General features: G+C 35.4%; 1 protein-coding gene across 1 annotated transcript in view; it reads right to left on the bottom strand.

Moving 5' to 3' along the window:
• CDH8 (cadherin 8) overlaps nt 1-17,353 on the bottom strand; it is a gene marked incomplete at its 3' end in the record, with an annotated part of 355,245 nt that overhangs the window by 51,372 nt on the left and 286,520 nt on the right. Inside the window, exons 8-9 of the mRNA XM_084256775.1 lie at nt 15,202-15,323; nt 2,184-2,301 (exon numbers count right to left, since the gene is read on the bottom strand). Coding sequence (XP_084112901.1) covers nt 2,184-2,301; nt 15,202-15,323 — 240 coding nt within the window. The remainder of the gene's footprint in view (nt 1-2,183; nt 2,302-15,201; nt 15,324-17,353) is intronic.

Raw genomic sequence — 17,353 nt, 5'->3', positions numbered from 1 at the left:
CCAGATGCCAGTGGTGTCTGTAGTAAAACTTTTTTATGAATTGATGACTTGGGAAAAGGGAGATAAAGTATAAGCTTGACATGTCTATTCCAATACATGTCTATGGGTTTGTGATTTATTTTATGGAGATGTTGCATATTTGGACCCTAAATCCAAAATCACAGTGCACATAAGCCCTACTTTCCACAAGACAGTCCTAGTTTATGGTTTTTCCAGGCATAAGTATAAATAGCAACTCTTTTGACATAAAAAAGCCCCAGTTAGAATAATAAATAATATGGTCACTCTTTGCAAAATAAACACATACATTTAAATAAACAATTGTGCATTGGGTGTGCTTTTGCTATATCTGGTATTTTTTTTTTCTCAATTATATTGCACACACACTTCTGTGAGGGAAGTCTAAACTGTAACTTCCATTGTCAAGTTTAAAAATAAAAAAGATAATCCACGTGTCTTTAAATACTCTATTACAGGGTTTACTGAAATGAGTGATAAGGCAGAAAAAGGGCTCCTAAGTATATAACACTTACTTTCCCCCAACTCCCCCAATTAGAGAAAATACATAAAATACATTCACTGTAAGTCTAAAAATCTCCTCTATAAAAGGTTTAGGGCATAACAGAGTCCACAATGACACAACCTCTGGCACCTAATCACAACTTCTCATTCTACGACATGATCTTAGATTGAGCAATAGCAGCTGTAACAGGCATACCTTGAAATTGTAGAGTGCACAGAAAATGCTCAGCAGCTCAGAACCTTTGAGATGGAAAAACATTTCTTCATAGAGAATATATAACTCAAGGGTATTTCAGATGCAAAAATAAGGATTGATAACTGTTAGCTTACACTCAAAATAAGCAAGGAGCACACTTATGCACAGACTCTGCTCAGTTTGGGATTTCAGAGGGGGGGCTTTCCTCTTAGTAGTGTAACTTCCATAAAAACAGTGTTAACAGAAAAAAAAAGGCAATATACTTGGATGAGAGTTCATAGTTAGGGGACTCTAACAAATCAGTACTCCATTATTGAGGAGAAAGAGCAGGATTTTGTCTGTTTAGTGTTTATAATAGTGGCAGTCAGCTGAATGAGTATTACTTATATAACACTTTCTCCTTTTCTTTCCTATTCTGCATCCGCATTTATCAAAATATCCCCAAAGAAGTAAGTAGCATTATGTTAAAAGCTAAGGCCATAATATATTTCAAGAGCCATAAAATGTTATTTCATTTCATAAAGGAAGTCTTACCATGATTACCTCTTTGAAACAGAACACATCAACTAAGCCAAACAAATGTCACGAAGCAAATTTTCTAATTGAGTACTGCTTTTATAAGGACCATTCATAAATCTATACAAATGCTTCCAGTAAAGCCAGGAGCTAGCCTGAGACAACACATTTGTTTTGCTAATGATTCTAAAACAGCTCAAACGAAGACTTAAGTACATCTGAGCCAAAATAAACAGTTAAAAATCTCTCCTAGCAGCCTAAGAAACAAAAATGTGCAGATGAGATAGATTTTTTTTAATGATCTATGACCTTCATATGTAATAGACAATAGTTAAGGGGAATCGTTAATCCAAGCTTGTTTCTCAAGAAATAGTGAAATGGATTAAATGTTCTTCATGAGTGAAAGACTTAACAATAAAATCAGTTTATATTAGCTCCAAAATAATAATGATAAGGAGTGTCCTTCAAGAAGGATTTTCTGATCTAATTGCTATTGTCAAAGTTGGTACAAGCTTAAAACAAATACCTCCAATGTGTACCCACAAACCAGGCAAAATTAGAATAGGCTTTCCCTAAAGACTTGGTAAACATTCAATTAAAACTTAACAACTGCAAACTATAAGCCAGCTCCTTCTCTCACAGATATCACAGTATCTCAAAAATTCCTGGCACTTTCAGGGGGGTTCAATCTTATGGTTCATTTTTAAAAGAAGGTGATTGAAATATTTCCTGGGATAAAATTAACCTTCACATTAACAATTCTATCTATTGTTTCAATATTGGAAAGAGGAAGTGATGTAAAATTACCATGCCCTTAGGCTGATACACCGGATTCCAACAGTTCATGGGTGAACCAAATTATTTTGTTGATGTTTTCAGTCATGTTCTGACATCACATTCTATTTTCCAATTAACATTCTATGCTATTTCACAATGCTAATTTATTTACCTTCATTTTTCTTGATGGTAAAGTTCGGGTTGTTGACCATTTCTGGAAGAAGACTGTATAAGAAATAATGTCCATTTTTGGGATCATCTTTGTCCATGGCGCTCACTGTTTGAATGACCTGTAACATAAAACTTGACGTCAGCATTTCTGATGACATCAGAGAGGCTTGTACTGCCTTTAAAGCTGAATGACATCCCTTTTGTGTTCTGATACTTGGGATCATGGAATCCATTTTAGTTGTCTAGATTGTCATGAACTGTGTGTGCCAACAATAAGGAGGACCATTCATCACTTTTAAAACCTCAGTTTTGTACGATGAAAATGAAGGCTCTCACCCTGGGCCCATTTGATGTCTGTGACTTGAAATAACAAACTTAAGGGTATTTGACATTCCTACTTGGCAATGATAGTTTTTTTCTGAATTGAGTATAAATGGGCATCTAGGTTGAGATGTGGAAGCACTCCAGTGGTTATAGTGTGATTCTTGGGAGGGTCTTGGAAGTAATGTACTTACATCTTGAATCCTTACAAGTGCTGATGCATTTTGCTGAACAAGTTATAAGGGTTTACCCAACAGAGTGTTCCTCAGCACAAACATCACTGCAAGAAACCTTTCTGACACGTCACATCAGTTCCCTCCCAATAATGAATACAGTTTTTAAAGCTAGTGGATATACCAACACATGCAAACAATGCTGTGGAGTGTATCCTGAGATGAATAAATTATAGGGATTAGGAGAATTACCACTGTGCAGAACACTGTTTGGGTAGATACACACACTCGGAATTGGTGCCGGTTGAGTGTGTGTATTTCAATTGCAAAGCTGCATTAACTTGGTACTGAGTTGTTTCTCAGGATGTCAGAGAATTAGCTTTATAATTCATATTTATGAGACCGTGATATTAATCACTCCAAAATGTAACACTGGGCAACTACTAATGTAGCAAAAATTATAGCTTATCCTTCTATTGTAAATAGCTACAACATAATTTCTACCAAAAAGAAATGTCTATGAAGCATGACAGTCAACGCGATATCAGATTACCATAACAAAATTAACAGAGAAATGCTGTCAGGTTTTGGAGAATGTCATGATGACTCCTAATATGTCTGTTTGAACAATTATGTCCCATTCAACTTTGCCAATTTCATTAAAGAGCAAAAATGGATCACTTCTTTTTGAGAAAACGATGTCACTGTCTTGGAACTTATCACCTAAGCAAGTGTGAGAACAACAATTTAAAAACACTTTCAGCAGCGACGGGGTTTTGCATGGTCTCAAGCACAAGGTATTTGATAGGCAGTGAATTAAGGTTATTTGAGGCATATATGAAATTACTTTTCTCAACTCATAGGTTTCCCTTTTTTAAATGAAACATATTCGTACTTTCTGGGTGTTTTATTTTGTGAAAGGCCTTCGAAAATATCTTAGAATTGTTCTTGGCTCGAGTGACATTTCAACAAAAAACAGCACAAGATAAAAGATATTCATTTCAGAGAGTGAAGTGGCCATTAGCTAATGACCTCTGAAAGAAAGCTGCCTGCATGGAAACTATAGTTTGACTTTACTGGTGTGTGACCTTGAGGGAGTTAATTAACTCTTCCTGAAACTGAGCTGCCATGTATCCTTATATTACACATAAAAGGAGTACCTTGATGTCTTGATTATTTACATAAATTTATGTCAGTCTCAATTTAGAGTTAGCTCTTAGAAAATGTTCAGTGATTGTTAGTCATAATCCTTATTGTGGCTCTTTGAAAAACCTAGGGCCACAAGCATTTACTTATGACACAGAACTCTGACAAGTGTTAAGAGGTGGATGTTTCCCAAACAGGAATCCAACCTCATCAGATTAGAGAGGAATGCAACTGTATTTACTATGTCGAAAAACCGAGCACATTTGCCTTTTAAGTGCAGAGAGAGCGACCCAGGGCTTCCTATTTCATTAAAATAGAAGAATGAAAGCATAGAGAGAGAAGCTGTAAAATATAGATAACTGTAGTGGACAGCCCACATGTGCAGATATTTAACAGGAGAGTTTGACAGGTGTCTTCTTTCATGCAGCTATAAATGGGATTTCCCAATTCTGTTTCAATGGATCTCCTGCTGCAGGTGTATCAGCTGAAGAGGTAACTCTTGAGATATGTGAGCTCATGTGAAGAAGAAAGGCAAACAAGGAAAGGGCTGCCTGATGTCCTGGGGTGGGAATCAGTCATAGCAAAACGCATTCCTCTACTGCACTCAGTGCAGAGAGTGTCTATAAGCGACGTCACTCCTAATATTTCTAGATAACCCGCATGGAAAAAGCTCCTACTTGCTGGTGAATACATCTATGTGAGTGATTGGATGAAGCCACCGTAACAAAAGATGCAATAATTCAGCTTACCTGAAGCAAAGGAGTCTAATTACCTGTCATACCACAGCTCAGGACTTTGGTCTAAACATTACATCTGCATGAATGTTTTTTCCACCATGACTTAAGCCAGGAACTCTGTTAGACATGCAATTTCTTGAACCCAGTAAACCAGACAGTGTCAGGGTGGGGGCCTAGAAATCTGCATTTTAAACAGGTTTCTGCATGATTCAGATGCATGCTTAAGTCTGAGCACCAATGTTTTGAGCCAAGGGAGAAGATTGGTGTTCACAGCTTCCTCATTGTTATTCATTAGCGGAGTTTGTATTGCCAAGCTCACGTCAAGTTCAGTGCACGATGGGCTGGGAAAGTGAAGAAATGGTGAAACTTTAAATCAATGTCCAGATATCCCAGGAGCTGGCCCTAGTTAAGACTTTGGCTTAAACCATTTTTGACATTTCACTTTATTTTAATGCAAATCGCCACTTACTGGTCATTTTATCTCAAAGTAGCTGTACGGAAGATCACTTGAAGGAGTTCATGCTATTAAAATGCACTAAGCTATTCATACAGAGGCTGAAATTCTCATTGATGTAATAATATCTGAATACATTTATGTTTAAATAGTAGGAAAAAACCCAGATTTTTCAAGGAAGTGCGCTTCCACATAAGCAGATTCTATAGGTATGTTAAGTATGTGGCAAATGAGCTACTATGACATCAATTCATTTTTAAAGTAATTGAACAAATTTTTCATGGAAACAATATAAACATTTCTGGAAAGGTTATAGATGTTTAGGTGTTATGTATTTATCATTTCATTTAAATATTTTCCTTTCTGCTGATAAAGTTAATATGCAATTGAAAAATCTTGTATTTGATAATTTACTGTGGATTAATTTCAAGGGAAGCTGAAAGCTAACACATCTCTATCAGAAAAACAAAGTCTACCTGGGACATTGGGATAAGAAAATGCATTTCAGCCATGCTTGGATTTCTCCAGGGGCACAAATAAAATTGCCTTTCTAAACTCAAAAACAAAATTTTGAGAACCGCAAGGCCAATCATAATTCTGACTTTGATTTTCTTCGAACCATTCATTGTTTGTCATTAACACTAAAGCTAAGTTAGATGATTTATATTAGGATTTAATAACCTCTATTTTACACAATGTTACCTTCTTAAAATTATTAAATATCAATTGGGCATCAGTCATTATTAAATTTTTAGAAGGCAAGCAATCAGAAAATAAATAACTTTCTGATGATCTGCTCTGTTAACAACCATAAAACTGTCCTGGGATCTATTAGAATATCCCCTATGAGTTCCTGTAGATATTGTTCATTGATTTGTTTTAAAGTGCCAGGCATAATAATATATGATGAGTTGGGTTTCCCCCCCATCATTGCTATTAGAACAGTGTTTGGCATGTGATAATTATTATATTTTAAAAGTATTGCCTAAATGAATAAATGTATGGATGGATAAATAAGTAATGCCAGGCATATTCTAGCATCATCACTAATTCTCACACATCCTTGAGAGTATGAAATGGTCTATAGAACCCTCAGCTTGAAAGACATTCTATATAATATCTGATCCCAGGCAATCTGGTAGGGAGTTATCTGCACCCTCCTGCCCAATATTTCAAGCTATCTCAAAATCTTGTTGACATCCATTCATTCAGGATATGTATTTCAATTAAAATCAGACTGAGACCTTCAATATTTTGGGGCGTGTGTAAGGATGAATCATCTGTTCTTTCCACTCATGTACTTTGCTTTATGAATAGAAAGGTTTTTTGATTCTGACTGATAGGAGAAGATGGAGGTTTAGAAATCATTGTTCTTCCTGAGTAGTAGCCAAAGAGAGGACATTTTGGTTGCAATTTTTGAAATCTTCTAAGCTTTCTGAATATGCATTTATTCTTTAGAAATAATCAGCAAATGCTATTGCAATCACAACACAATGCCATGATCTTGGTTAAAATTTAATTTTCCTTTTCTTGGCAAATATTTCTGTAGGGAAATGAATTGGAAGGTAGTGAGTAAGGGGTGAATGAGAAACAGGAAAGTCAAAAGCATGGAGAGGACAGTATGATTTTTGGTTTTCTGTTCATTCTTCTGCCTATGGGACTTATTACTAACTTTCCTGAAATGCTAACTTCTAATTCTTAGAGCAGTAATTTTCAACTTGTGGAATGAAAAGATGAGTCATAAATGAGCAGTGCATGTCTCAACCTTCTCAACCTGAAAGTAAAATTGTAAGAAATTACTTAGATAGGCCCACTTAGGAGGGAAAAGTCCATAGTCTCCATCAGATTATGAAAAATGTCCACACTGAAGAAAACAAAATGGGTTAAGAAGGATTCTCTAAAAGAGAGATCTTGAAAATAGAAATTATACATACCAGAGAAGGCAAATTATAGCAGTGATTATCAATTGAAAAGGGAAGTACAGGAATTTGAGAAATTACAATAAGATCTATACAATTATCCAATTATCTTCAATTATTTCAAAACTATAGAATAGAGTTCAAATAGAAGCACAGTTCATATCCATTAATTGGATAGTTCCTATATTTTTTTATGATCTGTATGGCAATCCAGCCTCTACCAAGACTTTTCTTATCCAACTTTTTCCATATTACTTTTTTTTTGCATGAATATATTCTCCCCTTTAAAAAGTATTAGGTGGTTATTCACAGCATGTACCCTAGAGGTCTGACCTATAGAAAATCCAACAGGAGGATGTAGATAAGGTTTTATATGTCTCTTTTAAACACTAAGTGAAGTCCTCTGCCATCTGGAGAAACACTTGGGATGTGGCTTCCTAAACCTACTATAGAACTTCTGACATTTTCCTTGGTGCCAGTATTTTCCATTCCCTTCCCTTTACTGAAACCGAGTGAAGTAAACTCATACACAGCAAAGGCTCCTAAAGAATGTATTTACACAGAGTTTGGGTTTCTCTTTTCTCCTGCTTTATTTTCCTTTAATGGATGCTGCATATCGCATATATATTTCTTAACATGTCTAAAATATCAGCATTAAAAAATAGCACCATCAATCACCCTTCTTTGAAAACTTATTAGTGGGGTAAAATTCACATTCTTTAACAAAACTTAGAAGTCTCAACTCTCTTTTCAGTTCTTACTTTTTCTCCATCTTCCACTATCTTAGAGGAATATTTCCTGATACATCCTTAACATTATAACATCACTTCCTTGACTACAAAAATATCAGATTCCTTTTATTGTCCAGAGCAAGTTGTTTCCAAATGGGTTCCATTTACCATTAATTCTATAGTTTTCTCTGAAGGGAACTGGAAAAATTTTATAATCAACAACGTCTGGTAAATTCCAGCGACCATACATATCCTTTGGTGATTCCTATGTCTTCATAAATGCAAGGGAATCTTACAATAGCATACATCAAACAGAAATGTTTCTTTACTTTAGTTCAGTGTGTCACAATATTATTAGGTAGAGCACACCCACCACCACCACCATGCCCAACACCCCATGTATGATATGCTATGCCTTGTGAGTTTTTCTCAAGCATCCACTTTGAGAAATCCTATCCTTGAAAACCTTATTCATGAAGTCCAATAAGACTTCTTACCTCTATATAGAGCTTCTGCATCTACATAGCTTGGTGGTTATAGTACTTTTTCCATTTTGTTTCTCTGACATTTAAGTACAATGTCAGGTTCTCTTGGTGCCTCCTGGTATCTTATATATGTCCCTAGCGTGAAGACCAGTTCTAAAATCTCCAATTATCCAGTGTTGTTTTCTTTCCTCCAAAAGGCATGCTTCTCAATATAGCTTCCATGAACAAATGGAAACAGTGTACCCGTGAGACCACCTCATTTCAACCCTCAATTCTTAATCAGTAAATTGTAGGTTGAAAATAAAACAGAATATATTGTTCTTCAGTAGCGCAGGATTTTCAAACAGTCCTTTGTACCATTTTCTCTGTGGGTCACCATCTGATTTAGGTTAGGGGTCAGAATAAAATGTGGAATTTGCCATCCGAGAGACCCTGCCAGTGTACACAAAGGCTACAAACATGACTTCAAAACAGATTTAGGTAATATGTGTTCCTATATGTTGATTCCAGTGGATCTGAAGAAATCAGATTAACCCACAGATTCATGAGGAGAAGCATGAAGGCAAGCCCTTTCTTTACATCTGACAAACAAAACACTTGTAAATTATCAGAAAAAAACTTACTCCAATACAAGGGAATAGATGTTTGCTGTAATATATGAACCCATTTAGTTATTAATGGCATTTTGCTCCCCAAAAGATCACAAAGATATAACAGTACATACTTTGCTTTCCAGACTATAAGACTAAATAAAATATATATTACTAATAGCTACAATTATTTATTGAGCATATGATAGTGAGCTCAGTATTCCTAAAATAGAAGAGTTTAAGCTAAGGAGGTTCAAGTCCAAGGTCATGAAGCTCAAACAGTAGCAGCGGGAAAGCCCTTACATTGTTCTAGAGTTTCAAAACTTTCCACTGTATTTTTTCACTTCTGTCAAAGGTGTGCCCTAAACGTCATACTTCTTTTAATGACTCTCTTAAACTACGTCTGATTATAGACGATTTCTTCAAGTATTGATTAATACATCCCACTAATTACCCTCCTTGCTCCACCCCAAATAAAATGAAAACAGTATTTTATGCATTTTGTTGCGGCCATCAATTTCATCTGCTTTAAAATCAATCCTGCCTCCCTCTTGTGTATGCAGATACATCCTGAAAGATGCCTGCTGGCAGGAAAGTTAAAATTAAATCTCCTCTATTTATTGTTTCATGAGTTTTATAAAATGCCATAATTTCATTTTGTTGTTTCACATTATTAAAACAAGACCAACAACAAAAAAATAAAGTAGCAAACTCATCCATGGCTAGTGCTTATCAAGGGATGATTACTTTTACTTTTCATATTAAGGCTTATTTCTTTTCCAAGGCTTCACAGAATGCTTTTTGGAGATAGCGTATTATTGGTCACTGCTGATTTTTTCTTACTAAAAAGTACTCACTTTTAATCGGAACCTTATTACTATTTTTTTAATGAGGCAATATGTCAAAGTTCAGCTTTCTTGAGAAGCACCATGAGATCCTAGAAAGTATAGGTACCTTCAAGAACAGACTTTGAAACCCTCACTTGCCACTTTCCCTGGCCTGAGGTAAGCCTGTTCTTCCTCTTTAGCCTAAGCTCCCATATCTATAAACTATCACAAGGCCAATCTTCTACAACAGTAACAGTAATATGCTAGAAGATTCCATGTTATCTCCCTCAGGTAAGCATGCAACTTCTACAACTACCTCCCTTCATTTCCACCGCCAACACCTCAGACCAGGTGGCCATTATCTTTTGCAATTACAGCTTTCTAAATGCTGGTCCTGCTTAAATGGCATGTGTGTGTGTGTGTGTGTGCAAGTGTGCACATGTGTGTAGATTTTATTCAAACATAAAACTCTTTTGGTTCAATTTCATCTTTACTTATTATATTCTTATTACTTTACTTGCTTATCATACTTAGCCAGAGCTCTCTTCAATTCTTCAAATAAACCAAGGTCCTGCTTCCTTCAGTGTCTTTGCTCAGGTTTATCCTATTGGTTAGAAGACTCTTGTGTCTGCTCCTTTATGTCTAGTTCTTTCTTGTATCATTTTGTGGTTTCAGCTGAAATGATAACCATTTAAAAAGTAACTTTCTCTGGCACCATATTCAAAGTAGATCTCTGTTCTTTCTTGGTTTTCCTGTCTAGTTGTATTAATGTTCCTTCTATCCAGTCTTTAAAATTTAAATTATATTATTCATTCATTTTACATTTTTATATCTCTTTTCCTCACTAGGATTCATTAGAAAGAACATCATTTCTCTCTCCTTTTATATTGTTTCCCCAGGTCACATTACAATACTCAGCATCTTGTAGATGCAAAATAAATATTGCTTAATAAATAAATGAATGATTTTTCATTCGAAGAGATGCTTGGGTGCCGTGTGAGGCAAAAAAAAAAAAATCCAAGTGTTTCCATGGCAATAGCTGAGAAACTAATTATTGAAATATTTGCCACTGCTGAATGAAATGATTCTAAAAATTTGTGAATATCTATTACATACTGAGCATTGGCTAAATACTTATCAAGACATCGGTCTATTCACTTCTTTTTTGGACCTGTGACAGTTACATGATAAGAAAACTTCATATTGCTATACTGGTTAGAAAAGGATGGAATTGAAAGAGATAAACTGAAGTATTTTTTTTTAGACCCAGACATAACTACCTTGATGCCAAATAGCACAGTTCAATTTCTGTAGATGGTAATAAAGCTTAAATTATACCTCACTATATTTATTTATAGTAACAGCAAAGGTCTTTCATGAAGGAAAAAGAGCTGAAGCAGTCTGTTACCTATTCTCAAACAATAAATATCAGAAACTAAACAAGAGAGCTTGACTCACACCTAGAAATACAGTATGTTTGGTTCTGTTCCTGTGTCAAGGAACCATCCAGAACCAGTTACCCTATTTCTCAGTATATGGTGGGCACAAGGTTAGTATATGAAATAAAATCCTAGAAATACCCTACTAGGGGCATCAGATGTAGAACAGTTAAGGAAGATCCTCTGGCCAACATTGAAGTTCTCTCTCTTCCGTCTTTGGTTCTGAGTGTGGTGTTATCAAGAATAATGATCTTGAAGTTACTGGTTTCTCCACCTGTTACCTGTTCCTCCACCTTCCAGCCAGGTTACCATTCTCTTCAGACAGAACCCGAGTTATGCCCAGCTGACTCCTTTTCAGCACTTGATAGGAGTTTCCTGTCTCTGGTGAAGTTTGTCTTATATTAAGGGGTCTTTTCCTTAAGATGACTTCAATTCCCCTCATTTCTTCATCCTCCTATCAGCTAAGAGGATCTGAGGTATTTTCATGCAATTTTTCTCATTTCTAATTTGATTATGTGTTTGCCAGAGAGAATATTCTAGGAGGGGAAAAGACAGATGTTTAGAGCATTGTTTGCCACTAAGTCCTCAGTACTTAGTTAAGTCATGTCACCTAGTTTGTGTTCAGCACGTATTTAATGACTGACCAAAACCTGTCAGAAGTCCCATCAATGATAGATGCGTGAAGTGTCAGTCATCTATTTTACCTTCAGCCTATACCTTCATTTCCACCTTGATCATCACAGAGATGTAAGTAGGGATGATCTTTTTATTCATCCCATTAAACTGAGGGCCAAGTAATTTCTAGATGACTGTATTATGCTGTCATTGAAATGAAGACTAAAGATATGCAGCCTCATATAACTTTTGGCTTCATATAAATTACCTATACCTATTGGGAAAAATTTAAAAATAGAAGTAACCAGCAATCAGAAAATGCCATATTAACATTTAATTATGAAATGAAGGGATTATTTAAAAAGATTCTAATCAAAAGGGATTCGTGTTGATTTTGTATAATATGGACGGTGAACTATTTCTCTCCATCATGGTGGTGGCTATTCTATAAAGGGGACAGATTCAAGAAAATGTCATCTTTCACTTCAGAATCATAAGAAGGCAGCAGGAGCAGATAAGAATTCCAATTCTACTTTCAAAATGAGCCTCTGCCAATTGTAGCAGAGATGAATCAACAACAGGAGAGGCATCTACAGTGGCTTTCCTCCTTTTTCTTTAGACTTTAAAGACTAATTAATACAAAGTAAAAATCAAAATCAACAAGCACCTATAAACCAGAGACACACTACGGGGAGGGGGGGCGGGCGGGGAGAGGAAGGATTAGGGTCAAAATAAGGGAGATGTGCAATTGTATGGGGAATATAACCAAAATGAAAATGTATACATTGTGCAAAAATGAAAAATGATGTCAGAATTTTATGAAATAAAATATTAAAAAAAATAAGTCCTGCTCAATGGGAAAGAATCAAGCATAGTGAAATTCTCTCTGTTGATATTGATATTAGTTTTCATTTTGTAAGATTAAAAAAAAACCTCTTTATAGAAGCTCTCTCAATCTAGAAGGTTTATACAGCTGTTTTTTTTTTTTTTAAATATGGCTTGGCCTAGATTATTGCTAATAATCTCCAGCTGATCCCCTTGTGGTCTGCCTTAAATCCATACCTTCAAGGCAAATCAGACAAGATTACTGCATTATTTTTTCTGCGGTTGTTATAGACATTAATTGAAGGAAAATATTGCGATGACTAGGAATTTAGTGTTAATTCAGTTCTTGACATGTTTTTTTTATGAGTGTGTGATCATCTGATAGCAGACATTCTAATTTCAAAGTGAGTTAGTAACCTGTGTGATATTATGAGAGATGATTGAAAATGCATCTGTGTTGAACTCCTGTAAGTTTACACTATTTAGTATGAATAACAAATCAATTTTTTAAAAAAGGTTAAATATAAAAATTTATAACTCAAGCCATGGACAGTGACCTAGAAATGATAAAATAAATCAAACATGAGTTCTGACTAGCACAAAAGATTTGAGGAACTCAGGAGTTGTTTGAACAACTGAAATGTGCAGCAATAACTTGTATGTCCAAACATCCAAAGATCTGATCTCTCTTCATGTAAAAATGAACTCTAATAAACATGCCTCAAAAGAGTTATCAGAGGATAAGGCAGTGCAGTGGACACACACACACACAGACACACACACAGACACACACACACACACCACATTTCTTCATAAAATGAGTCATTCATTTCAATTTGTAAAAAGCATAAAACAAAGAATCAACTTTTTTTTTTATTTTGATCTTGCATAGGAAAGGGGATGAAACAATGCATTTTTCCCCCTAAGGATAAAAACTGCTGAAGAATCATTAAAACCTGGGAAACAGTCAAAATCCACAGGGTAAACCTACAGATTCCTGGAGGTCCAAAGGCATGCATGTCAATATCACAAGTGAAGCTAATGTTGAATTTTTGAAATATCAATGCCATTGACTCTCTGAACTTGCGTGATTATGTTTTGAATGAACAATGGAATTTGGTGTCAATTCTCACTTGTTTGGCAGATTCGGTATAATCTTAAAGGTCTGGCTTACACATCTGTGATCACTACATTACCCCAGCAATGATCTGACCTACACAATCTTAGCCTTGAAACTGACCTGCATATATTCTGTGTATGTTTTGCTTTGGATCTCTCTGCTACTCAATTCACTAATTTAGCTAAATTATACTTACTGTGGAGAAGATATATGTGTGTATGTGTGTGTGTACACATACACACTCACACATACTTATAATCCATGCCATCCTCAGGGGATCACAAATGACAATGTTCAAAGACATTAATAGCAATCAATTCCATGTGATAAACTAATGTGACATATATTTTTAAAAAGCTTATCCCCACTGAAGGTGAATGTTTTGATTATAACATTTGTGATATCTAGGTATTTGAAATGAATCAGCTTTGCTCTGTGAGTATGTGTACATGCGCATGTGTGTGTGTGTGTGTGTGTGTTTATTTTGGTAGATAGAAAAAAATGGTAACCCTTCAGATATGTGAGAGCAGTCTAGGGGAAAGTGTCTACTGTTTTATAAAAAGGTAACACATTGATCTTCCATAATGATTAAATAAAAGTACAGAGCTACATTGCTATTCCTTTCTTTAGGGGAAAAAATCTGACTCTTGTCAGGTAAGCTGCTCAGCAAATAGTAAGTTTAATTCCTAACACCCACATGAGGCACAAGAATAGTTGGATTAACAACTCCAGTGTCATGCTGTCAGCTGCTGTTTATTTAAATTAAAATGTCACCATCCAGAAATAAATTAGGAAGTTGAAAAACGATAAATTTCTTAAACATACAGTACTTTGGCACCTTGTTAAAATAAATCTATTACATTTGTGTTTTTTAGAACTTTACACAGACTATTTCCATTTTGACATTCAGAGTATAGCAGGTTTTGTTTTTGTTTTTGTTCTTCAACTTTCTTTTTCCTTCCCTTTAGCTTTCCCCCCTTCTTGCCTGCCTGCCTCCCTCCCTCCCTCTTACCCATTCTCTCTCCTACCTTCCCTCCCCCCTCCCCAAGCTCTCTTCTTCGGTCTTCATTATCCTATCTATGCTATATGAGACAAGTAATAACACTGTTACATCAATACACAATTATCAGATGCTTTACTTGCATGTCTAAAACATATTGTTCCTCTATGTTTATCTAAATAGAACTAGATTTTTACAGATTTCAAAATTCACTTCCTACAACTAATCTTTCTCAGTTCTACTATTCGATGCTCCTCCTATATTTGATAGGGAATAAACATGCCCCCTCCAGGAGTTTCCTTCCTGGCTTCCTTTTATTTGAAGGCTAAAATTTTGGCTCCATCACTCAAAGACCTCCCAATTATCATCCATATCCTGAGATATTTTAAGATGGTTATTTGGCTCTGGGTTCAGGGCACAGCAGGTTGTTCTACTTCAGGAGCCAATTTGGTCATAAGTAGGAAGAGAATGAACATCTCAGGAAGAAAAGCACTCTCTCTCTGTTCCCCTTTGGATGCTTCTTGCCTGTGACTTTGCAGATCAGAAAGGATGCAAATGCACATTATAATGCAGGTTAATCAAATAGGAGACAGTGGTATACAAACATATTCAGCATTAACAACATGGAGATATTTACTTGGCCGGGTTTTCCATTTTCACATAAAAATGCCTCATATTCGGATGCGAATTCAGGGGCGTTGTCATTGACATCCAGGACTTTAATAGCAACAGGTACTCGTGATATCTGACTGTGGTTCCCTATGGGAAGGAAAAAATAACATCAGCATGGAGGGTATTTCATTTGAACGTGCAACTCAACTTTCTTCTTGAAAGCGTGTCTGTCCCTTTCCACTTTCCATAATTAGAGTGTTTTCAACATGGCGGCTGTAGCATCTGACCCCTCAATAAGGAAAAATAGAAAACGCTTGATTGCTTAAAAAAAGTATATGTCATTATTCTAAACACCATTTGCTGGAGCTTAGCTTAATAAAGACCACCTCTGAATAAATTAAAAAAGGACTTTTGTTATGAGGAGCGCTTTATTTACTGATACTGTCCACTATACATAAGAAAAAAAAATGCTGTATGCAACAGATTTATCTCTCTTTATCTCAATTATAAAAAGATAAACCTGAAAAACTCAGCTAAAAGCCAGAATCAAATCAACTTGTGAGAGGCTGTCCTTAACAATGATAAAGAGATAATCTTCCAGATGGGGAAATCATATCTTTCATATTTTTTTAATTAAAAATTGACTTTGGGATCTTTTTGAATAAGTTAAGTCCATATCATTTTTAATATTGTTATTTTCAAAAAGATTTTCATCATTGTAAACAAATAATAATTTAATATATCCAGGTCAATTCAAATAGCAGAGGACTTAATGTGTAATCTTTAATCCTTAAATCCTTAAATTTAAAAAGTTACACACACACACACATACACATACACACACATCTGGTCATCAACGCATTGCTGACTTGGGCCATGTGATGATTTTTCACTTGTAATAAATGCAGTACATTTTGACTCCCACTGTACCATGGAATAATCTTTTGATCTCTTGTAAGTTACACAGAATGCACTGGAGATGGCCAATTATTTATTTGTGTTTCTGTGGCACTGAATATTTATCAACAAGCCAAGAGAGGGAAAGTGTTTGGCTACTGAATATGTAGAAACAGATTTTAAATTGATATCTCAAACTCTTTTTTTCTTTACAACTAATTAAAATTATCCCTCTAGAATCTTCCATTTTTTCATTAAATAAAATAATTTTTCTAAAGGACACACCAAATAATCATAAACATGTTACAAATTTATAGCTGGATAACCCCACGAGCAATGTTATACCATTTGAGTTTAGTTAACTACCATGATTGTCCTCCGATATTCTCATTTGATTAACTATGGATGGATGAATATTATCCCATGGAACTCCAAATACCTCAGTACTCAATTATAACCCCACTTCCCCAAAATCAAGCTAATGGCCTTAAGTATCTTTTTTTTTACTATCTTATGCTTAATGAATTATTCATTCTTTATTCAGAAATGAAGTATATACCTCCCCACTTTTGATGGAAGAGAAAGTACAGCATATGACCCCAAGACATGGAACTTACATTTTGTACTTTATCTAATTGAATAAGGTAGATAAACAAGGCAAAAGGTATTTGAAACAAGAGATGATTTTATCCTTAGAGATTTGTATCTCTTTTCTAGACTGACCATGAGTTGAATGGCAGCTGCTAGAAAGGGAAAGGGAATATAGTGTTTCCACTAAGCAGACAACATTTGGAGTCCCAATTCTGCCTATCCTACCAACAAGTTATTTCACCTCATTTTATTCCTGAGGAAACAGAAACTCCAGAAATTAATATTTTATTAACACAATTAATGTAAATATTATGAGAAAAGTTAAAAGTGCTCACACAGAACCTTTCTCTTTCGTAATTGTTATCATCAGCGCCATACATATTGAGTCTTTAGTATATACAGTGCAAGACATTTCACATCATCACTCAATCAGTCCTCAATAAAGAGCTATGAAGTACATAATGTGATTTCTGTATTTTTTAAAAGATTTATTTATTTATTTATTTATTTATTTATTTATTTATTTATACAAGCACTGGGTACAGTCAGAAGCACGGGAGGGTGAGAGAATTCACCAGAGCCAGAGTGGGGAACAGAACAGGCAGACTGATGAAGTACACTGCTGAGGGGAGCAGCGGGCATGGCAGGAGAGGTCTGCGTGCCATGTGGGACCCTCGCCCGGCAGCTGG

This window comes from Talpa europaea (assembly GCF_964194135.1).
Source record: "Talpa europaea genome assembly, chromosome: 16".
In the NCBI taxonomy this organism is placed as follows: domain Eukaryota; kingdom Metazoa; phylum Chordata; class Mammalia; order Eulipotyphla; family Talpidae; genus Talpa; species Talpa europaea.
This window is presented reverse-complemented; position numbering and strand designations above follow the sequence as displayed.